Source organism: Thamnophis elegans, chromosome 10, assembly GCF_009769535.1.
Source record: "Thamnophis elegans isolate rThaEle1 chromosome 10, rThaEle1.pri, whole genome shotgun sequence".
Classification (NCBI taxonomy): domain Eukaryota; kingdom Metazoa; phylum Chordata; class Lepidosauria; order Squamata; family Colubridae; genus Thamnophis; species Thamnophis elegans.
Window position 1 is genome coordinate 1267042 of NC_045550.1, and position 27302 is coordinate 1294343.

The 27302-nt window shown below is 38.9% G+C and overlaps 1 protein-coding gene across 1 annotated transcript in view; it reads left to right on the top strand.

The window, feature by feature from the left end:
• Nucleotides 1-27302, top strand: part of TCERG1L (transcription elongation regulator 1 like) — a 202694-nt gene that overhangs the window by 143811 nt on the left and 31581 nt on the right. Inside the window, exons 7-9 of the mRNA XM_032225831.1 lie at nt 867-955; nt 15164-15318; nt 26913-26979. Of these exons, the coding sequence (XP_032081722.1) occupies nt 867-955; nt 15164-15318; nt 26913-26979 (311 nt within the window). The remainder of the gene's footprint in view (nt 1-866; nt 956-15163; nt 15319-26912; nt 26980-27302) is intronic.

Genomic DNA, 27302 nt, shown 5'->3' on the forward strand with positions numbered 1-27302 from the left:
TTTCTTCTTTGAATTGTGTTTGGATTAATATCTACTATCCAGTATCACTGCTTGTGAAACAATTATCAGTAGTAAAGCTACTTGTTTTTACTAGCAGTGTCTGAAACTCTATTCGTGTGTTTCTACTAGCAACATTCTTTCTCTCTAGCTGTACATTCCGCTGCACTACTTTCTGCCTCCCAACGGAGATACCCTAGCAGATGTCTCAAGGGAGGGTCAGCTGTAAGTGTTGTGATGGGTCTTGTGATAAGGAGATTACATCAGGGCAGGGTCATTGGGAGGTGAAGAGCTGGTGGGGCAGAATTGCATGGGTTGATTGAGGGTCGGTGCAGTTGATTTGGATCCTGAGGGGTTTGTAGGCTGGTTGTAGGTCAATGTGTCTGTTGATGAATTGCTTGTGGAGTGTCAGGCTTCGATGAAGAAGAACACTGACACTAATATCCCCTAAATCAGTGTTTTTCAACCTTTTTTGTGCAAAGGCACACTTTTTTCATGAAAAAAATCACGAGGCACACCACCATTAGAAAATGTTAAAAAAATTTAACTCTGTGCCTATATTGACTATATATAAAGTAATTTTCCCATGGCACACCTTACACTATGTCACGGCACACTAGTGTGCCGCGGCACAGTGGTTGAAAAACACTGCCCTAAATTCCACCGAAGATGTTACCTCGCCTGGTAACGAAACATTTGGAAACCAACCCCAAGCTCAGAGAACTATGAAATAACATCATGTGCACTTCCTGGCCTCTTTGAGGAAAGCTATAATCTATCAAATAAAAAAAAAATGCTTGTTGGAATATAAATAAAACACATAATATAACAATGCCCTTTGCTGATTAATCTGTTTCTTTTTTCTGAAGACTCATTCTTTAAAACTACTCACAGATGATGAAAACACTTCAAACGGCAACAAGCCTGTTGCATCTACTCCTGTTCCAGGATCTCCCTGGTAAGTGCCTTTAGGAGTGATATCTTTCCTTCATTATTGGGGTTATTGCCAAGAATAAATTAAAGATATGCTATATCATTGTTAACAAAATAAAAGGAGAAACATAATGATTATTGGCGGTTATCCAATGTTTAACACTTTTCTTCAGAAACTGACACCTTGAATATATCTCAGTGCCTTCACAACTGCACAAATCAATGAGATTCTGCTCCATCCCTTATCCTGACATTGTTGCACATCTGAATTGCAATATCAGTGATGGACATTAAATAAAATATAACCTGAAATTTAGGCAGTATTCCTGATATGCTTAAATAGAGGTAAGATACCTGGAAACAAATGCCATTTAACTCAGTGTGATTAATTTCCAAGTAGGCATGCATAGAACTGTATTGTCCAGTAATAAATGTATAGAATACCTCTGCAAGTATCTTGGTACTTGTTTCATTTTTAGGGAATTTTTCCCACACTACTTATATTAATGTGGTTTAATGCAAAAGACCTCATTCACCACTTCATCTACATTGGCTCATCATGCTGCTCGATCAAGTGATCTATGACAGAATCACACTGAAACATGGAGCAAACCTTTGGAGAATATATTAGTAATTTGAGCGTCTTTAGATATGAAATCAAAAGATCAGTGTATCAAAATCCACAAAGAATCACCACATCTGATGAAAGTGTGGAATTGATCGCAAACCTTTTCCACTCATAGGCTGGCTCGAGGGGTGGGTTCCTACCTACGCTACTACTGGTTTGCTTCGGCCAGTGTAAATTGTTTGCGCATGGACAAGGACCATGAAAACCTAATAAAAAACATGCCAGCAATGGCAGCAGATACTGGGAAACTGGTTTGGAGGTGTGGGAAGCCTAGGTTTCTGCCAGGTCTGCGACCTAGGCCAAATTACCACTACTGATTCACCCGAACCAGTGTGAACCGCCGGAAACCCACCTCTGGCTGGTTCCATGCTTCTAATTGATTCTGTGATTCTTGTGACATTACCAGGCAAACACTGGGATGTCATTCAGAAACAAGATCAGGAAGTTTTGAGAGAGATTCCAATTTATGCAGTTTAAAATGAAAGGTGAGTTTTGATTATTCTTTGGCAGCTGCTCCTATCTCATTAGCTCTAATGTACTATGAAGTCCATGAGATGGATTATATATGATATCACATTTACTGAAGACACTGAAGAATGTTCACTAACATTTTTTTTGTTCTCTTTTTTCAATATTCATGATCACTGTTTTCCAGACCAGTTTTGAACCTTATGATAGTTTAGATTGAAACTTTCCATTCCTTACAGTATATTGAAATATACTATATAAGCAGTTAGACTTATATGTCCTTTCATAGTGTTTTACAGCACTCTCTAAGCAGTTTGCAAAATCAGCATATTGCTCCCAATAATCTGGGTCCTCATTTCACAGACCTCAGAAGTAATGGAAGGTTGAGTCAACTTTCAGCAAGTCAGAATTGAACTCCTGGCCGTGGGCACAGTTGGTTGAGCTGGAATACTGCATTCTAATCACTACATCACTCTTGAAATTCTTGTATTGGAGTCAAACAATCCAAGTTATAATGTCTTAGTTTGATCTGTATCTACAAATGGGTACCTTATATACCAATATATCTAGCTATGATAGTAAGGAAATAGCTAAAAGTTTATAAAGTAAACTATACAGCTTTTTAAATTTTGTATTTTATGGACCTTGCCTTGTTTACATTTTGTATCTGTAGATTTTTATATGTATTTGCCCACTGAACATGGACTGACATAGTAGAACCAAATCCAACAATATTTATGTCACACTAGATGGGTTGATAGCCTGGTATTAACGTTACTTAAATGAAAGTCCCATGCTTTAATGGAACTTAATTCCATGCAAATATTTAAAATATTGCAGCTTTAATCCCAAATGTGTCATTCATGTGTGTTGATTAAGTAGCAACTTTTGTTTATCCCTTCATTCTTTCCCTTCCCCAACTTGAAAAAAAATAGTGGATGGATATTTTGGCGCTTCTTGGTATTTTTAAAATACAGTTTTAATTTGTTTAGTAGACTTAGATTGTAAAAAATATAAACTATCAACACAGAAAAGGCAGCAGCAATACAGAATTCTGGTGATCTGCTTCTATTTGGTTTATATTTGTATTTTTAAAGCCCAGATCTGGTAGCCTTACATTTGTTTATTTTTTAAAATCCATTTTCTGGGTTTTAAATTGGAGGATAGGGTATTGAAGAACAGGTAAAACACACTATAAAGCAAACAGCTTTAATATTGGAGGAGAATTTGTGAAATGTTTCACTGTTAATATGTTCAAATTACTCATGACTAGAATGCTATATCCATATTGTTTTCTTGGCCAAAATATAAATTCTGTCCCTGCCCTCCCACCTTCCTAGACCAGTTTATGATCTGGGATTCTTAGTGGTCTCTTTTCTAAGTCATAATTAGATTAGATCCTGCATATATATATATATATATATATATATATATATATATATATATATATATATATATATATATATATAATGTTTGTGCTGATAAATAAATAAAGGGAGACTAGTATAGATCTATTTCAAGCTATTTAGCTCTCATCAGCTAGCCATACCCTTGCTGGGAATCAAAATGCTGGGAATCGAAGTGTGACCTTCCTCCCATATTTGGCCATACCAGGGGTTGTGACTTTATATATATATATATATATATATATATATATATATATATATATATATATATATATATATGTGTGTGTGTGTGTGTGTGTGTGTGTGTGTGTGTGTGTGTGTGTGTGTGTGTGTGTGTGTGTGTGTGTCTCTTTCTTTTTGTGCTGATAAATAAATAAAGAGAGACTAGTATAGATCTATTTCAAGCTATTTAGCTCTCATCAGCTAGCCATACTCTTACTGGGATTCGAACCTGTGCTGTATTGCATCTTAGGCAAACGTCTTAGCCATCAAGCCACAGGTCTCCTCCTTATCATATATATATAATATATAATATATATATAGAGAGAGAGAGAGCTGACATCTACTGTGGCTTAAGGGCTTTCTAGAGATGTCCCTATTTTCCTGTCTGAAATATTGGCACGTAGATATTACAGTTCTTTGAATTATCACTACTTTGAACTTTATCTCTGAAGTTAATAAGCAAAGCTCTCTGGTGAGCTCACTGACATTGCTGGCAAATCAACTACTTCAAGAACAGGAATTCTAAATCATTTAGCAGCTCTAGGATTCCTTGTGAAGTTCATGTTTTACTTCTGCTATTCTTTTTTTACTTGTTGTTCTACAGATCTGAGCATCTGTACTGGTTGAATAAAGCTACTTCAAAGCCAAGAGTTAGCTACTCTGTCTGATGCTATGAGCCATGGAAATAATCTTGAACATTTAGATCTTCATCCCTCTATAATTTATGATATTGATATGTTTACAAGATGTTTATGAAATAACAGCCTGGATTTCATTACATCTAGGAATGTTGAAATTTCATGTGAATTTACTTGAATTTGTCAAAATTCAGCATTGCATATGAAAGCTCTTGAGACATTAGCTATTTGGTTTCTTTATTTTTATTTAAAAATAATAATAATTCCCAGGATGTGCAGAACTTTGCAACACCGTATTGGAGAAAATTGCTCTATATTCACCCACTACAGAAATGGTTAAGCCCTTTGGGCAAGATTGATAGGCTGAAGATTAAATATTATGTGGGATGTTGAAAACAAATTACGTATTAAGATACCAAAAGATTTGTGCTTGCAGGATAACTTGTTAGTTTAGATTGGTGCTTTATAATATGATCTTAGCATATTTATTTTGAAATGCAGACCCTGAATTGTTGCTTATACCCAACTGAACGCACTCAGTATTGTGTTAGCTTTAGAGGCGTTTTATAGACAAAGCTCTGCCATCACCTCCATTTTTAATTAGTGTGCCTGTCTTTGAACAAATCACTATATTTTTGCATTTGGATAATTGAAAACTTTATTATGCCAAATAGGGCCGAGCTGGGAGATGAGTCTGATAATTTTTAAATTAAATGTCAAATTGGGTTAGTAATGGGAAAGTGAAGAGATTTCTAGAGGGAGCTGCCATTTGGATCCATTTTAAGCACATCTCCAGGGACATTCTCTAGGTCTTTCAGTCAGATGTGAAAATGGGCCATTTCCATTTCAGCTATTACCTTGCTTTTATTAGATAAATGCCTAAGCTTCAGCTGGCCCAGTGGTAACAGTTCGCACAATGAATGTATTTGTAGCTGGAAATGAATTCTACCACCATTCATCCCGGGAGATGGAAACTAACTGCGATGTAGGCCAGACTTTTGGGTTTCAGGAATGGGGAAGAAAAATGAATAGTGGGAAGATTCTGAAAGGCAGGTGTTTAGGAGTTTTATTTAAACTGTATGCAATTTCAAGTTTGTTTTGAATGCATCTCTAACAACCCCACAATTTTACAGGTTTCTGTCTTACTTTGAGCCCAAACGCTAATTATAAGCAAATGCTTTTGCAATAAAACAAAATACATATTAAAATGCACTACAAGGCTCTTGTCAGCAAGTAGATGCTTTCTGTTTGCTGCTTAGTGGGTTCCTGCATTCAGCTTTAATGTTTTCAGGCATGCAAAGATCTTCCCAATTGTTTCTGCAAAATGCTGAGGCTCAGCTGAAGTGCTTCTTCATAACACTTATCTGTGCAAGCAAACAATTTTTTTTTTTAGTGAAGATAACATTTTTCACTTATCTTGAGCACAACTCAGAGAAAGACAGTCTGTCATTGTGCAAGGAAAAAATTACTGCTCATCTGAATTCTCCATTGTTTCAGCTTGTTATACATAAGGGGAAATTAGCACTTCCACAACCTCTTATTTGATTGTTTAAGTTGTGGTCAAAAATTTATGTTCATTCTTTTCAAGTATTTGATTCAGAATAAGAATTACCTTAAAGAGTTAAGCTGGAAGAGACAAGAACTGCAGATCTTCAGATTTCTCTCTGGTTCAGAATAAAATTCAAGACGGAGCAGAATTTCATTTTAACTCTTTCCAACTCACAAGCACCCTGGATCCAAAATGCCAGCTTCCACACACCAGGAGGTCTCTATTTAGAACAATGTGCAAGCAAGGATATTAAAAGCATGAAATCTCTCCAATCCCCACCTGCAAAATTCAATTTGTCCTTGACATTGTCAGCCTAGACTTTCCAGGACTTGTGGGCCCACCTACAAATGCTGAGCATTTCTCCATCACTGCTTAACCATCATGGAAGGGAAATCCCTTTAAGAACCCTTTCAGATACTGTCAAAATATGAAGGGGGAATGTGGCTCTAGATAGCTTCTGCTTCTTTACATCTCCATATTCATTCTGATAGCCTATCCCAGGGCTGTCAAACTCCCAGCCCATGGGCCTTCATACATTGACCATGTCCAGTGGTGGGTTTCAAAAATTGTTCGAACCTACTCTGTGGGTGTGGCCTCCTTTGTGGGAGTGGCTTGTAGCCCATGTGACCGGATGGGAGTGGCTTGCCGCCCATGTGACCGGATATGAAGATGCCAACGACACTTGTCAGAACCACCTTAAATGACCTCACACACAGCACTGGCATGCATAAGAATAGGATGTCAACTTGTTTTTTAAAAGGCATCTTTGGTTTGCGTTAAAACAACTTCAACACACGCAATGTTCTGATTGCACCACAAACGCAGTAGTCATCCTTACCTTTCACAGAGGCACTGAGTTTTATAAATAGGAGCATGATAGTGTAGAATAATCATATCCAAGGACCAGTGGTGGGTTTCAAAAAATGTTGGAACCTCTTCTGTAGGTGTGGCCTGCTTTCCGGGTCCACTGGTGGAACCTTTTCTAACCGGTTCGGTTGATTTGACGAACCGGTTCTACCGAATAGGTGCGAACTGGTGGGAACCCACCTCTGACTAGGTCCATACCTGGTGTAGCAAAGGGGGGGGAAGTCCCAATACGTCACATGATGCCGCTGTGAAAATGTGAGTTTCATACTCTTGGTCTATCCTAACTCAATTAACTAAAAGAAGAAAATTAAATCATTTCATTCCCCAAAACAGCTGGTCCTGTAGCAAACCTTATATGTAGAACATGGTCTCAGTAATACAATCTGAGGGCTGGGCTCTTCCCCATCCATTTTAACAGGTACATCCTGCTTATTTAACTCACTGTGAGCTCCACTGGAGAGATATTTTCTAGCCACATGCAAGTGAATGAATGAAACTGACATTTAACAACCAGGCATCTGGGAGACATAACAATTTATGACTGTCAAACATGCTGAGAGAGACAGAATCAAATTTGGCTGGGCTTAGTTTGGCAATGAGCCAAGCCATTTTCTGGATCATTTGGGAAATAGCTTGGCTTACTCCTAAGTCAACCCAATGCCATGTATACCTATCATTATCCCTAAGTGTTCAGAATCCTGTTGTCTTATTTTGGATTCACATCTATAATTATGAACAATATACATATTTCTTCTGTAGCTTCCTGGATGGGTAAGGCTCACAGTAGAATTTTTTTTAATTAAATACTGTTAATCAAATGAGTACAATAATTAGAATTGCAATAGTCATTCTCCAAAATAGAAAAGTTGGATATTTTGTTGCAACCAAGTCTTAATAGCTAAACATTTCTTTCAAGAATGAGTGCGAATGTATGACATATTTGCCTCTCTGTCTATTCACCCAAATGCAGGGGGATGACTGATACTATAGTTGCCTATCTGGCAGGTACAGAAAAAAATATTATTAGAATATGCTAAGTCAGCATTCCTCAAGTATCCCTGCACTGTTCCTGGATTTTATACTCCATCTAAAATAACTCAGCTATAAAGAATGTGATAATCTGTTAATACAATGTAAGATTATAGTTATAATAGTAAAACCTAATGCAAATTAAATAAAGATAGAAGAATAAAAAGATGCAAAAATAAAAAAGAGAAATAGAAAAAAGACAAGTGATTTTCAAGTGTGTTACTAATTTTAGTAACTTAGCATTTCCTCTTTAAATAGGACAGAGGGTGTCTTCTTCCTGTAGTTCATTTATAATTTATAAACAAACCCAGCAAAATTTCAGCAAAAATGGCCAGCAAAACTCCATTAAGGGCTATGAGAAATAACACCAAATCTATTTTAACCTTGATCAAATAAATCAACTTTATATTCCTTCCTTTTGCTTCTAACAATTTTAATATTTAATCCATTCAAACAAGGCCCTAGAACTAAATCAAATGTAATTTCATTTTCCTTTGTCCATTCTCACAAAATTCTCCAATATAAAAGCCTCTTTTTTAAATCCAATATTGGAAAATTATTCCGATCACTCTCTTGGTTAATTTTTTTATATCCCTTTTAATTGTTACAACACCAGCCATTTTTTTTCTATGTCCAGTGTAACATCTTTTTCCATGGTATACTTTTAAACCCACTTTCAGCTCAATCTTGATCCTGTCAAGTAAAACATGTTCCTTTTTCATAACATCTTTGAGACACACTGTCTCCAAAAAGGCAGATGTAGTCTTTGTTGACACTATTAATATGAATTTCTGAGTCCATTTAAAATGTTTTGTTCCATTCTGTAATTGTAAGTTTAGTTTATACGTTCTTTTTTAATTGAAATATTTAATTCTTTCTAGGATCCATTTTTTTTAAAAAAAAAATCTTACCTTACGTTTAAAAATAAATAAACAAAGGTAAAGTATTTTCCCATGGGAAGAATTATTTATAGTTAATTCCAAAATCTTATTTCAAATTGATTTTGATTCTTAGTCCATTTGTAACTTTCTAATATCAAAGTTTTAATCATCATTTTGCTGTTTATTCAAAAAAAAAAATTAAGTTCTTAAACTTGTAGTTACAACTTTTTTTGAAGATTGAAGAAAAACTCACCCAGTACAATCAAATATGCCAATCCAAGGTTTCTAATAGCTGAAAATAAATTAACAAGAATAATTAGAAAAAAGAAGCATGCAAATGTAATGTATTTTTAAAGGAATCGACCTAAGTTTAACCAAGATGACCATTCTTTCTCCTCCTTGAGCTTTCAGCCCACCTGAGAATTTTATTTTGTGATCTTCTCATAAGAAACAATTGTGTGGAGCACTTGTGGATGATCTCAAGTCTTCTTGCCCAGAGAAGTTTGAACAAAGCTCTTCATTCTTTGCCGAGATCATATTTTGTCTGCCATTTCTTTCTCTAGAAATCCCTTTCACAATCTCTATTGTTATTGTTAACTTGTTGGGACTGCTGATTTGGATTCTGGAGGATAGATAACTCCATCTCAAATCATATTGTTCCCAGAGGCTTTAATTAAATCAGTATAATTTACATAAGCCCCCTCTGATTCTCTACACTTGCCTTCCTCACAAAACTAATTTTATTGGACACCTTAGACTTGATCAGGAAAGAAATTAAAGGATCAGAAAAAAAATAATACTTGATGTAAGGGAAAATCCGTACCTTGATTGTAAGTGATGGCAATAACATCTGTTTATGGGTAATGTTCAACATACCGTCTAGGTTTCTTTTCTTTGTATCATTTGATATTTATTGTAGCCAAGACAGTGATTTAATATTTTGTTAAATGAATTAAATAATAAATGCTTAAATTAAATGAATGCATCCCCTGCTCCCAATGCTTCTCAAATGCTAGCTTGTTGGTGTGCATGCTTCCATTCATAGTTCTTTAGCTTCTTCTTGTTTAAACTTTGTACAACTTGACTTGTGATCTACTGTGAGCCAAACGCTTGCTTAGTGGAGCATGTTCACTTTTGAAGATGATTCACAGCACTGGTGATATACTGTGAGTCATAGATCTAAAACACGAAGACTGAGGAGGGATTTTCCCCCCTAAATGTTATTACAACAGTTAGGGAAGAAGCATACACAAAAATTATTCATATCTGTAATAAGATAAGCTCCCACTATTTTCCCCTCTATACTTTTAGTCCCAAAATAGAAAAATAGATATTACACAGTAGGTAATTGAAAATTGCTTCAAATAATTCTTTTTAGGTATTTCCATCAATATGGAATTAAGTCATTAAAGTATGTATTGTTTGATAATTAAATTATCTTCCCATTGCTTAATCTTTTAACTTGTCCACAGGGATTTATTTGAACTTAATGTTATGACAGTTTTCTTTCTTTCTGTAAATCCAGTTCCAGTCAGTACTGATTAGAACAGGAGAGATCAAACCCAAACTGATGGGTTTGATCAACTGATCCGATGATCTCTGGAGGGCCAGAGATGGAGGCTATGCGTCCATCCTGGTTCTCCTTGACCTCTCAGCGGCTTTCGATACCATCGACCATGGTATCCTTCTGCGACGACTGCGGGAGGTGGGAGTGGGAGGCACTGTTTTGCGGTGGTTCTCCTCCTACCTCTCGGACAGGTCGCAGTCGGTGTTAGTAGGGGGGCAGAGATCGTCCCTGAGGCCCCTAACATGTGGAGTACCTCAGGGTTCGGTCCTATCCCCCCTACTATTTAACATATACATGAAACCGCTGGGCGAGATCATTCGGAGGCACGGGATAAAATACCATCAATATGCGGACGATACGCAATTGTATCTGTCCGCCCCGTGCCAACTCAATGAAGCGGTGGACGTGATGAACCGGGGTCTGGAGGCCGTTAAGAACTGGATGAGTGCTAACAAACTGGTGCTCAACCCGGATAAGACCGAGTGGCTGTTGTGTTTCCCCCCCAATAATTTGGCTAATACACCAACGCTTAGGCTGGGGGGTCAAATTTTATACCCCTCAGATAGGGTCCGCAACTTAGGAGTCCTCCTGGATCCACAGCTGACTTTTGACCATCAGCTGTCAGCTGTGACCAGGCGGGCATTTGCCCAGGTTCGCCTGGTCCGCCAGTTGCGGCCCTACCTAGATCGGGGGGCCCTCACAACAGTCACTCGAGCCCTTGTGATCTCTAGACTGGAATACTGCAATGGGCTCTACATGGGGTTGCCCCTGAAGTGCATCCGGCGACTACAGCTAGTCCAAAATGCAGCCGCGCGAGTGATAGTGGGCGCACCTCGGTTCGCCCACGTTACACCTGTCCTCCGCGAGCTGCACTGGCTGCCTGTTGGTCTCCGGGTGCGCTTCAGGATAATGATGACCATCTTTAAAGCACTCCATGGTAGTGGATCTGGGTACTTGAGAGACCGCCTTCTGCCGATTGCCTCCCTAAATCGACCAATCAGATCGCACAGACTGGGCCTCCTCCGAATTCCATCTGCCAGTCAATGTCGACTGGCGACCACACGGAGGAGAGCCTTTTCTGTTGCTGCCCCGACCCTATGGAACGAGCTCCCCATGGAGATCCGCACCCTCACCACGATCCAGACCTTCCGCGCAGCCCTCAAGATCTGGCTCTCCCAGCAGGCCTGGGGATAGGCTTCCAATTACCCGCCCGAGTGTTTGATTGCTGAATGAAAGTTGTGTTTTATTATTTTTCTTTTGTTCACAAAGTGTTTGTTCTGACCTTGCACTTCCCCTCCCCTGTGGTTGTAAGCCGCCCTGAGTCCCCTCAGGGAAAAGGGCGGCATATAAATCCCAATAAAACCTCAAAAACCTCAAACTCCCTGTTTGTGGGGTGTCTCAAGGCTTGGCATTTTCACCCCTCCTGTTTAACATCTACATGAGGTCATTGAGGAAGGTCACCTATCCATTTGGAAGATCAGAACTCAATTCAGTATGCTGAGGATAGTCAGATGAATATTTTAACCTCTTACCAACCAAACAGTCCTGTCAAACGTTAGCCCCAGAGTCTGGAGGGTTTCTTGGAGGAAATGGATGGAGGGGCTTGAAGGTTTGAATGGAAAAAATCTCAATGTCAGCCTAACAAGATCAGGGAACTTTCAGTTTTCTGTCCTCCTGGTTCTGGAGATTTCCCACCTTTCATCCTGAGAGGGGATGCACTGCCTGCTCAAATCTTGCACAATTTGGGGGAATCTTCCTAAACTCCCTTGCTCCTGCTTGACAAGCAGGTGTCAGCTATGGTTAAGAAGGACTTAACACAGGTTCAGTTTATATCCCAGTTGTGCCCATTCCGGGTTAGAGAGGAGACCCTCATGGTTGCTAATGCTTTAGTTACTTACAGTTGGGCTACTACAACCTGTTCTACATGAGGATGCTCTTGAACAACTAGAGTATGCAGTAGCATGAGCAGTGTTGTAGTCATGGAGCAACTGTACGGCAGGGGTGGGTTACCTGTCACTACTGCTGGTTTGCTTGTGAGTGCACTGTGCATGCTGTACACGCAAGCACAGTGTGATAAAAATTGTTTTGCACATGCACAGAAGCGAAAAACAAGATGGCAGCACTGGTGGCAATGCCCGGAAAACCGGTTTTGGAGCAAACCAGCGACTCAGGCGGCCAAACCAGTACCGGTTCGGCCGAACTGGTCCGAACCGGTAGAAACCCACCACTGCCCTTCATAAGGTACACTGGATGTTAATTTGTTTTTTAGAGTCAAGTCAAGATACTGGTTATGACATAAAGCTCTCCATGGTACAGGGCCTAATAATTGGAATGACGGATTGTCTCCCATGGTATCTATTCATCGTATTTATTCAGACAGTAGTATCCTGTTCTGGGTCCATCGATTAAACAGGTCCATTTTCTAGAACCTCAGAGTGGGCCATTTCTATCACTGCACCTGCTCTTTGAATAGTATTGCACTGGAAATCCACTTGGCCCTCACTTTGTCCCCCTTGTGGTATCTCCAGTCTGGCTGGTTCAGGCAGGTTCTTTTATTGCTGTTGAGGTATGTGGTGTGTCTGTGTGTCTGTGTGTGTGTGTGTGCCTGTGTCTGTGTCTGTGTGTGTATGTGTGTTTTGGAGATTTCCTTCCATACGGCAGTTAAATTTTATGCTCTCTTGTATTTTTTCTTTTTCTTTTTACATTTCACTGTGTTTTTAGTCTGTGGAGCCATCCAGAATCATCTGGCAGTTGGCAGCCTAGAAACATGACTAATAAATAAATAAAGCTTTACTTGTTCCACAAACCCTCTTGGGCTTCACGTTTTGTACAAATTTTATGCAGCATCATTTTCCCAAAATATTTTTAAATCTTTATTTTCAATGTTTACAAAATAGCTTTGGTTTTTGATTCCCGGAATACTACATACTCAGTACAAATTCTGAATCAACCATTAAAGTTGGAAAGTAAGCATTCATATTTGTGTTTAACTTGCTTTTAGATTAATTTCTTTCCCACTAATTCTGTCTCAGTTTATTTTATATACTATATGTTGTTGTTGCTCAGTTGCTAAGTTGTGTCTGACTCTTCACAACCCCTGTGGATCATAGCATGCCAAGTTCACCTGTCTGTCTTTGTCTCCCACAGTTCATGGTCATTGCATCATTGACATTATCTAACCATTTCATCCCCTTCTTCTTTTGCCTTCAGTCTTTCCCAACATCAGGGTCTTTTCCAAGAAGTCCTCTCTTCCCATTTTATGGCCAAAGTATTTGAGCTTTGTCTTCAGTTATCGTCTTCAAAGAACACTCAGCGTTGATTTCCTGAATTGATCTCCTTGCAGTCCAAAGGACTCTGAAGAGACTTCTCAGGCCTCACAATTTGAAAGCATCTGTTCACTGATGCTCAACCTTTCTTTTGATCCAACTCTCAAAACCATACACACAGAGAGACACTAACATGAATTGGAAGTGACCATGATTTCAGTCCATCAGCTTTAAATGAACAATTCCACATTTGAAGATAGGTTTATACATTTGATGAGAATATAAAGGTTCTTCAGATACCTCCAGATGCAAACACATATAGTTATGGACAGGCCAACTAACTTGCAAGTTCTGTAAAGCTGTGAGAACCCTGAATATACAGAATTAGTGAACAAATAGTAGGTTTAAACATTGGATTATTAGTGGAATCACATTTCCCTTGTTAACTCAGTGAATGATGGAAAGAACTATTAAACAAATCACTAGGTTATCATTCCATTTCAGACATTCTTGTTTTTCTCCCAGACTTTCTAAGCTTTTTGTGCAACTTTCTTTAAAACAACAACAACAAAAAGCAACTACAACAACAAAACAAGATAGTATTCCATATACCAGAATCAAATAGCCTTGTTGGAATAAATATTATGCTATCAAAATAACAACTGGTTGTCTTAAACATAAAGAATCAACATATCAAAAATGAAGGATGCAATGAGGATGATGACAGTTCTGAGTGCAGCAATTGTCAAATAATTGTATGTTATAAATTTCAATGAAATTAATTATTGCCTGTAACGAGTAAGATCTAATTGTGTTTGTGTTAATTAGAACTATTTGTGCTGATATCGTGGATCCTGAATCTCGGGTTTTCAATGTGTTCTTCACTTTTCGATCTCTACATTCCATCTGCTGTCAGTATTTATTTTTGAACTATTATTGCCATTAAAGTAACATTAATTGCGAATGCTATTTTCTTAACATATGCATAGTGATAATGAAACAATTTGTGAAGGGGCAAAAAAAATATTTCAGGCTGTTAGTCTGAAATAAAATTGCAACTTTCTGCTGTATAGCAGATCAGTATAAAAGATATTATAGGACAATGATTCATTGCTTAGCTTCCAAAATTATGCATTATGTGGCTGAGCCGCAGTTTACTTTCTAAACAAGTTTTAAAGTAATTGAAATGTAGCTATGAGGAATCTTTTCTTACCAGGGAAAGTGATTAAGATTTTTGTTCCTGTTCCATTGATTAACCCCCCACCCCCCCTATAAAGCTGTTTGTTCAGTAATGTGCAAATTTTCATTGATTAAGAAACTAACAACCTATAGAAGTCAATTTTGATTGAAGAAATAGGACAGGGGAAAGGTTCATCTCCTTGCCATTGTTCTCAACAATAATATGAGATAACAAACAATTACTTGTACGGCAAGCAGTGCACAAAGTGGTTTGTTTAGCTGTGGCTTATTCGGTACACCTAGGGTCATAAAAAAAAAACCAACAGGATATAATCTACAGATTTAAAGATGCAATAGTTGGATTCACATCTCACAATAAAACAAAGCTAAGCATTAGTTTAATGTGTGAATCTTGGCCTATGAATCAAATTATAGTTCATCTACCGGTAATAGTGAATCTTCAATGCAAGTATTTTATTTTTCCTGAACTGTTCCTGAAATTCTTTCTAAGCCTAGTTTATTAATTGAAATAGGTGTATAGTCTGGACTGGAGATGACCGAGTCTTCTTCTTCAACCCTACGATGCAATTGTCAGTATGGGAGAAACCAGTGGATCTAAAGAACCGCGGTGATATTAACCGGATCATTGAAGACCCACCTCATAAACGCAAACTGGAAGCTTCAGCAAGTAACTAATGCTGTGATTATTTTTGTCTATTTAAACTCAAAGAGTGTGTTGCCAAAATGTTGAATGTTAATTTTGTGTTAGTCTTGATTGTGATTATTGGAAACTCTTCTGCAAAGTTTTGATTTCAGCAAAAGTTCCTGTTCACTATCTCTAAAACTGGGGTGGAGAACAATGGCCCTTTTATGATTTGTGGACTTCAATTCCCAGAATTCCTGAGCTATGCTGGGTCAGGAATTCTGGGAGTTGAAGTCCACAAATCATAAAAGGGGCCATGCTAGTTCAGGAATCATGGGAGTTGAAGTCCACAAATCATAAAAAGGGCCACGCTAGTTCAGGAATTCTGGGAGTTGAAGTCCACAAGTCATAAAAGGCCCATTGTTCTCCACCTCTGCTCTAAAAGAATAATAGTAATGATTTAGGACCAGTTTATCTGATGGATACCATAGTTTCGTATAAACTAACCTTGCTATTGTGAGCATCTTCAGCTCTTATTCTTCATTTCTACAGCAGAAAATATGCAACTGATAGGATAAGGGATCTAATCCTCTTACTGAAATTACACCTGTTCTTGAATCCTTTCTTTCTCTCAATAAAATAGTTCCTTCCTTTAGAACAGTGTTTCTCAACCTTGGCCACTTGAAGATGTCCGGACTTCAACTTCCAGAATTCCCCAGCCAGCATTTGCTGCCTGAGGAATTCTGGGAGTTGAAGTCCGGACATCTTCAAGTTGCCAAGGTTGAGAAACACTGATTTATAATGAGGTGGGTAGTTAAGATTTTTTTTTTTACTTCATTTTATCCCTCCACAGTTTTTCTCTTATTTTGAAAGTAGGATTTTTTTAAAAAAAATTAAGTTTCCTAGATTAGCAGATTAAATTAGCTTTGTGATCTAAAAATCACTGTAAAATGTGTGGGTGGATGTATGCCTATATATTTCAGAGACAGAAAACTTTTAATGCCTTAAGGGCCCTATCAAGCATTTGCATTATGTTATAAAAGAACAACTTCACCAGCCAGTTCTTGGAGGATCTTTTTTTTTTTTTAAAGGATTATAATGTTGCCTTACATCTTTGGAAGGCTCTATTTATCTTCTTGAAAACCTGCCTAAACTCTCAAACACCGTAAAGAGAATGTTTTGAACTGTGCCCACTTTGATAGTTTGCTGTGATCCCTGGTTCCTTATAGTCATTTTATTCCCTAGGTTCTTAGGAGCAGTGGTGGGATTCAAATAATTTAACAACCGGTTCTCTGCCCTTATGACTAACTTGGTAGGCAGGGCTTGGTGGTCATGTGACTGGTTGGGTGTGGCCAACTCAACGTCATTCAGGTCGATGGGCGTTTTGCCTTAGCTGTTACAACGTAATAAGGGTTAACCGGAGAGACAGTTTCTGTAAGCAGGGCAATAAAGATGAGGCTAGAAACAACACCAGAATGTTTCCTTCCTGCCTTCCTTACAGGATTAGCCCTGTAAAGTGGAGAAAAACAAAATGAGTTCTCCGAACTGCTTAGAAAGTTAACAACCGGTTCTCCCAAATAGGTGTGAACTGGCTGAATCCCACCTCTGCTTAGGAGTGATTCAAGTATTATTGGACTTCTTGCACTTATCTGAATGTATCCCCTCATCCTAAAGATGTTTACGTAGAAGTAAGTTTCCGTTCAAAACGAGAACTGCCAATGTGTGCAAATGGTTAGCTGAAATGTCTTCAATTGTTAGCTGTAGCTTTTTTTCTACCATCGTATTTTGCTTGTTTATATTAGAAAAGCCTATGCATAACTTCTTTCATCCAAATGCGATATTGACCATTCTGCCCAGGGGATCTGTCTCGCAATAAACTATTATTTAACCCAGCTGTAGGTAGCGGATCTGAAAGATCCATCTCACTGGATTGATGGAAGATTTGGCAGAAATGTAGGTACTTCCATCCAAATGTGGTGTTGTTAATCAATCTTCCCCCACCAGAGACTTCTTAAATACATTTTTTTGGCTTTAAAAAGAATTCTGGCTGTCATGCTGAGATGTATTGCAAAGTCTGAGTATACAGAGGAAACCAGCAATGATGAACAAACCTTCAGTGCTTATTTATCTTCATTGAGGAAGGAAGTATCCTCCAACTTAGCTGTTGTGTATAGCAGTAGTCCTGGGGCTAAGCATGGTGTTCTGACCCAGGTGGTCAAGGCATGGCAGACCTCTAGAGCAGTGTTTCTCAACCTTAGCAACTTGAAGATGTCCGGACTTCAACTCCCAGAATACCCCAGCCAGCAAATGCTGGCTGGGGAATTCTGGGAGTTGAAGTCCGGACATCTTCAAGTTGCCAAGGTTGAGAAACACTGCTCTAGAGAATCCTTTATTGCTCTCAATATGCCATCCAATGATCGGTAAGGCTCCACCCTATGCTACCTTGAAGGCAGTCACCCTCAGTCTCCCAAACAACAATCCATATGTTACCAGGTGTTCTGAGTCTGAGCCAGCCTTAGCAGAACCAAGAAACAGACTCCTGTTCCCCCCAAAAAACCCTCATTATTTTGCTACTGTGAATTCATAGCATTCACACACAGAAAAGTCCAGGCAATAATCCTTCCAAGAGTTAACTGAAATACAGACCTTATCAGCTCCTTGGATAATTGCCAGGTCGGGAGCTGCCAGCCACAAAGGTGTAAATTAAACTCTCTTAAACAGTCCCTGAGACACAAATCATGATGAGCAAATCTTCCTAAAGAAATCCGAACAGTTGTCTCCTATGACACCATTCCCTGCTTGCTTCCATTTGTTCCCCAGCCAGGGAGGGGCCATTCAGCCTCCACCTGTGCCTTTCCTCCTGAGTCGGCTCCTGGTATTCAACGGTTTTCCTCTCCTGACAGCTCCGCGCATATGTGCATCTGGAACAGACCCCAGCTGTTCTTCTTCCCCGCTTATCTCTGACTCCGAAGGCAGCTGGGGAATGTCAGGCGGTCCTGGCTCTATCTCTGCTTCTGATACAGAGCCTCCATCAGAGTCTTTCTCAGACTCCAGGCCAGTGGTGGGATTCAAATAATTTAACAACTCATTCTCTGCCATAATGACCAGCTGGGTAGGCGGGACTCAGTGGTCATGTGTCTGGGTGGGCATGGCCAACTCAACATCAGTCATATCGATGGGTGCTTCGCCTTAGCTGTTACAATGTAATAAGGGTTAACCGGAGAGGCAGTTTCTGTAAGCAGGGCAATAAATATTAGGCTAGAAACAACACCAGAATGTTTCCTTCCTGCCTTCCTTACAGGATTAGCCCTGTAAAGTGGGGGGAAAAACCAAAATATTTCTTCCAACAATCAGTTCTCCAAACTGCTTAGAAAGTTAACAGCCGGTTCTCCAAACTGCTTAGAAAGTTAACAGCCGGTTCTCCAAACTGCTTCAGCAGCAAATCCTCCCCTGTGTCTGTGCAGGCAGGCAGCTCTCCTTCTGGTCAACCACATCCCCCCAATGCCTAAGAGACCTGGGACAACATCATAGCAATAGCAATAGCAGTTAGACTTATATACCGCTTCATAGGGCTTTCGGCCCTCTCTAAGCAGTTTACAGAGTCAGCACATCGCCCCCACAGTCTGGGTCCTCATTTCACCCACCTCGGAAGGATGGAAGGCTGAGTCAACCTTGAGCCGGTGAGATTAGAACCGCTGAACTGCATATAACAGTCAGCTGAAGTGGCCTGCAGTACTGCACCCTAACCACTGCGCCACCTCGGCTCTTTCTCAGCCCCTGGCCTCTCCAAACATGTGAAGGGAGAAGCGCATCTCGGTTGGATGGTTTCGTTTCTAAGGCCTTTGCCGAACTGTGCTCCAATAGGGTCATGACACATGGTCATATCATCATCATCCCCACCATCATCATCCTTCCAGCAGGGGCAAGGTCTGGTTTTTTGGATCAACAAGTGTCGCCTTGTGCAATCAAATGCAACATCCAGATCTAACTGGGCTTTTTTCACATCTGCATTTGTTGTATATCGCTATCTTAGCTACAGCCTGCCACATGGATGCTCACTATTTATATTAAAGTGGAAGGTGATAGAGGCAACATGGTTGAGTGCTGCTCACAGTACATGACCATACCACTATAGGCATTTCTCCCGCATTTCCCCTGTGCGCTTGAAGGTGAACAGTCCCATAAAATCAGATACGAAGCTATTGAAGACAGCCCCATCGCAACACGTTTGCACAATTTTATCTGAAATTTCATGAGATACATGCATGTCCTGTTTGAGGGTTGGAAGGCAAAAGAAAAAATTCCCTTCCTTGGGAATGACATTTTTTTATTGATTTTTTTTTAAAAAAAAGGCTTTTACAAATATTTACCTCCCCTCCCCCACCCTCCCGACCCAAGCCCAACCCCCCAACCTCCCTCCCCCCCCCAACTTCCCAGAACAAATACAGGGTATAAATCTTTAAGAAAGATGTTTTAAAATAAACTTAAAGAAAGTTAGTATCATCTTTCATTTGAGCTTTAACTCCTCTTTGCTAGGCTAGCTCTAAACAGATTATATCATTCCTTGTTTCTTCAGTCATAAACTACCTGGAATTTCTTAGTCCCATATTTATTTTGAATATAGTCAATCCATCTTCTCCACTCCAGCTTATATTTCTCATCTGAGTGAACCTTGAGATATGCTGATATTTTAGCCATCTCTGCTAAGTTTGTTACTTTTAATGTCCATTCTTGAATAGTAGGCAATTCTTCCTTCTTCCAGTATTGTGCCACCAACAGTCTTGCTGCGGTTATTAAGTACAAAATCAAATTAGTCTCGGGAATGACATTGAAGTTAGAAATTGCATGTACATGCTGACAGTTTAAGATGGACAAAACAAGAAGGGAATTATGGCTACAGGTAGTCCTTGACTTATGACCACAATTGGACTGGAATGTCAGTTGCTATGGGATGCAATTGGGCATGACATGATTTTATGTCCATTTTTACTGTGGTGGTTAAACAAATTCCACAGCTGTTTAGTGAATCTGGCTTGCATTGCTGATTTTGTTTGATGAGCATCCAAATCCCAATAGGGGTGAGATACCACAGTGGTGATGTTGAAGACATGGTATAAGCCACTTTTAGGGGGATCATTGTGACTTTGACCTGTCATTAAACAAATGGTCATAAGTCAAGGACTACCTGAAACATTTTGCGCAATATATATATTCTCAGGAAAGTTTCGGGCTGTGTTTTTGTGCCTGAAATAATTAGGGAGTTTCAGCAAATAACTGAATAAACTGATTACCTGTCATCAAGTTAGTGTGAATTCCTAGAAAATATATGTATTATTTTTCAGCAAATGAAAAATAATACATATATTGAAATCTACTGTCTAGTTTCCAAAGGATTCTTCCCAAAATGAAAGAACCTTTTGTGCTTGTTTATTTGCCTATTTGATCTTTCTTATTCACTGAGTTTTAAATAAGTTTTAAGTCATTGCATAAATACTCTAAATAAGCCACCTTAAAATTATTGCTATTGAGACAGATGTTGATTTTGTGCAAAGTTGGTATTAATGCATTTTAAACTTTCATTATGTTTATTAAATGAAAGGGAATCGAAAACTGACAACGCATAATTATTATTATTTTTTAAAAAAAAGATATTGTACTTTAATAGCATCTCCTCCATGGCGTATATGCTTGAAAGGAATGAATAGAAAATGAAAACCTGTTTCACACCAATATGAGAATTCATGTTCATTGATGTTCATAAAGACGTTGTTAATTTTATGTAATGAAACGCACTGTGTTTTCTGGATAATTGATTCTGCTATTTCTGAATGAAAAATTTAAGGTAGGTAGGCAATAGGTTAGTCTTGCGATAGAATGTTATCAGCATGAAATTCCATATAAACTCCATTCCATATCACTCTCCCTTCTCCATGTTTTTCCCTCTCCTCCAACAGTTAGCAATTCCAGCTCTATTGATCATGCATGGCATCATTTGATGGGTTTTGGTCTTATCTACATACAGTTGAATTCTGCTGCTACTTTAATCTGGTGTGTGGATTGTGCTGTCTCATTAGGCAGGCATTTTTTCACCCACAATTGCGAAAGAGTTCGTTTAAAAAAGAAAGTAGGGGAAAAATGAGGAGGAAGCAAACTGCAAGCTGAAGGCTTGGGAATTATGGTTTTACTTTAAAGAAATAGATGACAATTTTGATCTACTTTTCCAAGAAGGCTTTGAACAACAGGAGTTTTGGAGCTTAAGGAGGTTTTGAACTTCAGTCAGAATCAGTAAAACCAGCTCCTTGTCTCGTTCTGTTTTTTGTAGCCTGGCTTTTAATAGGTCCTCCTTGAGGAATCATTCTGGAATATTGTGTTCTGTTCTGGGAACTACAGTTCAAAAATGACAACAACAAATTGGAGTAAGTTCAGAGGAAGATTACCAACATGGTAAAGGTGCTGGTGAACAAATCCTAAGAGGAATGATTAAAGGATCTGGGTATTTTTAGTCCGCAGAAGAGACAATGGGTGAGACTTAAGGTAGCCGTCTTCCTATGTCTGAACGGATGACTCATAGGAAAGAGATTGGGCTTAATTTCCTATTGCTCCAGAACGAAGGATCAGAATCAGTGAGTTAAACCTATAAGGAAGAAGTCTCAGGCTAGAACCTGAATTTTCCATTGAATAAGCTTTCAGCAGTGGAACAGACACACAAAATCATAAATTTCCCTTTACATGAAGGCTTCAGAGGCTGAAGGTCATCTGTCTGAAATTCTACAGCATTGAGCTGTGGTGAGAATGCAGACTACTTCTGCTGACTGCCAGCTGCCTGCAGTTCGATTCTCACCGGCTTCCCAGGTCGGTAAGAAGAGAACCCAGATTGTTGGGGGCAATATGGTGACTCTATGAACCACTTAGAGAGGGCTGTAAAGCCCTTGAATTGGAGCTTTAATTAGCTTGTCTGTGGTCCTTTTTAATTCTGTGATGTTACAATACTATAAATCTGTGTGGGATCATTTGATTATATGCTTTTTCTTAAAGAAACCCTTTTTTCAGGATTCTGTGTCAAAGCCTGTTTGGCTCCTTAGAGAATTAAAAATTCACAGCTGGAAGCTTTGAGAAAGAGCGCTTGAAAATGGATTAAAAGATTGATTGGGGCTATACTGAACGAGACTTAATCAGAAGCAGGAACAATGGATTAAAGCGAAACAAAACAGCAAGACTCCTGATGGACATAATGTCTCTTGAAGTGATACATTAGGAAAAAGATTAGTATGCTTAAGCTAGGGTCACAGATCAGGAGATGCAAAACAAAATGAAAGAAAATAGACAACCACTAGCTGGAATTAAAATTTAAAAAATTACATTTTTTTGTGCTGGTATCTAGTGGTGATCTGGATCTTTGCAGCCCAAATCCAATATGCTTAAGCGTGACTTTTTTTAATTTTTGCCTCATTGGTCCATTCAATGTATTATTGCTTGAATGAATGAATGTTCAAACAAACGTGTATTTCTTAATTGCAAATAAATGGGTGTTCCAAGCCCAACTCTCATTCATTCAATAATCTCTAGTACTTGGTTCAAAATTTTAAAAAGTCTGTAGCATTTCAGACTAATAAATGTTATGAAAAGATAAAAACTTTCATGAGCTGAAGCTCACTTAATCAAATGTATGAAGTAGTTAAATTGATACATGATTTAAACCAGGATGAAGCAGGGGAAAGAGAAGGGATAACAGGATTGTTATACAAACACAGGTTCCTGGTGGGTGCCTTATCAATCAATTAACATTACACAGTGTGTTAACACACAAAAACACAACAAATACAACAAACACATCCTCAACACTTATGATGGTTGCAATATCCCAGGGTCATGTGATCACCTTTTGTGATCCTCTGACAAGCAAATTCAATGGGGAAGACAGATTCAGTTACTAATACTGTTACTAATTTAACAACTGCAGTGAGTCACTTTAACAACTGTGACAAGTCAGGTTGTAAAATGAGGCAAAACTCACGTATCAAATGTCTCACTTAACAACAGACATTTTGGACTCAATTGTGGTTGTAAATCAAGGACTACCTGTAGCCTAAAACCTGTTGGTCTATGTAAGTGCAGAAATATACCAACTGTGCTAGTAAGTTCGATTTTTACAGGAATGGTTACTGTTCTGACCCCCCTCCTCCGTCCAGTAACGAAAGCCGAGACAAGCGTAAAATGGAATGTCTTTTAATAACAAGACCAGACTCTCAGTGGCTGAAAGCCAAATAAACAAATAGATAAGGACTTTGGCAGCAAGGCCAACAAACTTTGGCAGCAATGCAAACTAGCAGCAATCCAGCCTCCAAGTTCATTTCTCTTTAGTCCAAAACGTTGACTTCTGCAAGAAGGGCGTGGCACAAGCAGTCTCTTTTATAGTCTGGAGAGGAGCTTAATGACCATCAGCTGAGCGTAATTACCTCCTGTACTTACGTAGTTGTTCTTGACGCCGAGTAGCCCTTCGACGGCATGCATCCCGGAACAACTCACAGGTAGTTTCTGGATTACTCTCTCTTGCCTCCTCCCCACTGATCCAAGGCTCAGGCGCCACCTGGTGGCCAACCAGTCTCTCTGCCCCCTGCTCGGAGTCGGAACCCTGTCCAGGGTCCTCCACATCCTCCAGGGCCGACTCATAAGGCCCCTCGCTGTCGGAGTCTGGTGGCAGCGCCAACGGCTCCTGCCAGGCCACAACAATAGCCTATGTCATAACAGAAGAAGAGTATGGAAAAGCATTCGAATCATGTGTGTGAAGTTTGGAAACAAACAGACATCCGAGAGTATCCTGACATTAGATGCAAGATTGTGTTGTTTCTTGTGGCTTCTAAGAATCTCATTCAGGTTAGGAGTTTTTAATGCATGCAGGTGTGAGCCTGCCACCCATTGTCTGAGAAAGTCTATTATTATTGTCCAGAATGTGATGGAGCTTATTTATAATACATTTGGTGGTATGCTGCCGGTTTGCACCATTTCAGGCGAACCGGTAGTTGCGGTGGCACAAGGCTCCGCCCACCCACCCAGATATCATCACAGACCTTCTGCGCATGCCCAGACATGCCATGTGCTAAGCGCGCGTGCTCCCACTATTGAACCGGTAGCAGTGGTGGGTTTCAAAAATTGTTCCAACCTACTCTGTGGGTGTGGCCTCCTTTGTGGGAGTGGCTTGCCGCCCATGTGACCGGATGGGAGTGGCTTGCCGCCCATGTGACCGGATATGAAGATGCCAATGACACTTGTCAGAACCACCTTAAATTACCTCACACACAGCACTGGCCTGCATAAGAATATGATGTAAACTTGTTTTTTAAAAGGCTTCTTTGGTTTGCGTTAAAACAACTTCAACACACGCAATGTTCTGATTGCACCACAAACGCAGTAGTCATCCTTACCTTTCACAGAGGCACTGAGTTTTATAAATAGGAGCATGATAGTGTAGAATAATCATATCCAAGGACCAGTGGTGGGTTTCAAAAAATGTTGGAACACCTCTTCTGTAGGTGTGGCCTGCTTTCTGGGTCCACTGGTGGAACCTCTTCTAACCGGTTCGGTAGATTTGACGAACCGGTTCTACCGAATAGGTGCGAACTGGTAGGAACCCACCTCTGATTCATTGCCTTCAATGGCATTTTTCTGAACCAGATCCACGTTACTAATTTAACAACTGCAGTGGTTCATTGAACAAATGTGGCATAAAAGTCATAAAATGGGACAAAATTCACTTAAGAAATGTCTCACTTGGCAACAGAAATTTTGACTAGATTGTGGTCATAAGTTGAGGATTGCCTGTATTGTGTAGTTTTATTATTAAGGAGCTGGGCTTTTATTACTTCAAAAATTGATGGTGGGCTAGAAATCATTGAGGTCAGGATGGAATTTGATGAGAAATAGTACTTAGTGGCTAAGATATGATGGATGGATAAGATAGATTTGTATCCTCATCCAGAAACGCACATTATCTTCCTCTTCTTTTTTTCAGATAAGTTTGTATTTATTTAACTTCCGTAGAATACAATGATTTTACATTGATAAATGGCACCAAGTTAAGATGGACATTATTTAGAAATATTCATACGTTACTTTGTTATTTTTGTGGCCATTTAAAAAACAACAACAACTTCTCATTGTATCTTTTTTTCCAAGATGGAATGGAAAACTTCATATTTCTTATAAAGTAAATGGGTGACCTTTATATATTTGTTATATTGCTCCTATTTTCTTCTTAAACTCAATTTAATTCCAGAAAGTAGGCAATTCCAGTGCCTTTTGACCAATATCCTTTGAAGTTGTTTGCTTTCGATAGCCTCTTGGATCAAGTTATTTGTTTCCACACTGAGAGAATAATGTTTAAATGTATACAATGTTCTTCTTTCTAGACGTTTTTAGGTGCCTATGTGGTGATAAAGATTTTATAGCTGCCTAATACCATATTCTTGTGGAAAATTAGGTCCAATAAGTCAGAGCATACTTTTGTGTGCTCATTCTTGATACCTGCAGTGTGTTTCTTTCATGGAGTAAGAGCAATTGGTGCTCTCCAAAAAGATTACTGGGATTCAAATATTTCAAATTCTTATTTTGGGATAAAGATTAAACAAGATTCTAATTGTTCTGAGATTAGAGTTTTATTGAAATGTTGTCTAGTGTGTTAGCAAAAATGTCTTATAAGTGATGAACTTTTAACAGCTATTGATTGTTACCCTAATTCAGATGTGAGGAACCTCAACCGCATTACTGGATGTGGGTCCTAACCCTCTCCAAACAAGGCCATACATTCCTATTATTTTTGAGTTGACTTGTGCAATGAACTATTGGTTGATTATTGCAGAGTTTATGCTGTAAATTTACAAGGAATGCAATGTGGCTCTTGTTTATCTGTTTACAGTGATTTTTCTTTGAATTTCTTCATAGCGCTTACAAATCATTTATAGTATGTTGCCTTTATAGTCTTCCTAAATGAGAGGACTGTTTTTTGAGGATAATAAATCATTGAAAGAGGATTCATAGAATCGGTTCATCATTAAGGTCCTAGAAAATGGACATTAATGGTACTTCTATTTGGTGTACCATTACTACTTCTGTTACCCTTGCCTGAACCTTCAAGGATTGTTTACCTGTTTGTTACATACATACATACATACATACATACATACATACATACATACGTGTGTATGTGTGTGTGTGTGAAATTAATGTGATTGGTTGCACAATGAAATCAGTTCATTATCAATGCTGTTTTTATTTGCAAGATTAACTAATGTGCATTTAGTTAACATTATTTGTGCATAATCCTTGCTTCCAGATGTGCTAGACTACATTTCCTTGATTCCTAGCAAGTACTAAAACTGTAACACTCTAATCTATTAAAAGGATAATTAGAGAGTTAACGAAGGAAAGGGAGGTTTAGGTGTCTGTAATGCACGTAACTGTAAAAGGAATTCTAAACTAAATAGTGGGAAGAACAAATTGCAATTGACTTTTTAAATCATTCGTAATGGCCAGAGCGAGGGAAAATTCAGAAACTGAACCAAGTCTAATAAAACAAAAGTTCAACTTACTGATCTGGTTGGTTTAATGACATATTTGTCACTAACTAGTTTGTTTCCTTTTAGCAGATAAAGATGGCACAGATCCAGAAGATATGAATGATGACAGCAGCATCAAAATAAAGAGAAACAAGTAAGTCTTAACAGTATTTAAAAGAGAGAGAAAGACAGATCGAGAGAGGAGAGGAGAAAGCAAAACCAGGCAAAAACAATTCTTCCACCACCTCCTCCACCTACTCCTCCTCCACCTCCACCATCATCTTAGGCACAAAGACACAAGTCATGATCAGACCACATTGGATACAGTTTTGGTCACCATATTATAAAAAAAGATGTAGAGACTCTGGAAAGAGTAACAAAAATGATTAGAAAGCTGGAGGATAAAAACCTATGAGAACAGCTGCAGGAATTGGATATGTCTAGTATGGTGAAAAGAAGGAGTAGGGGTAACATGAT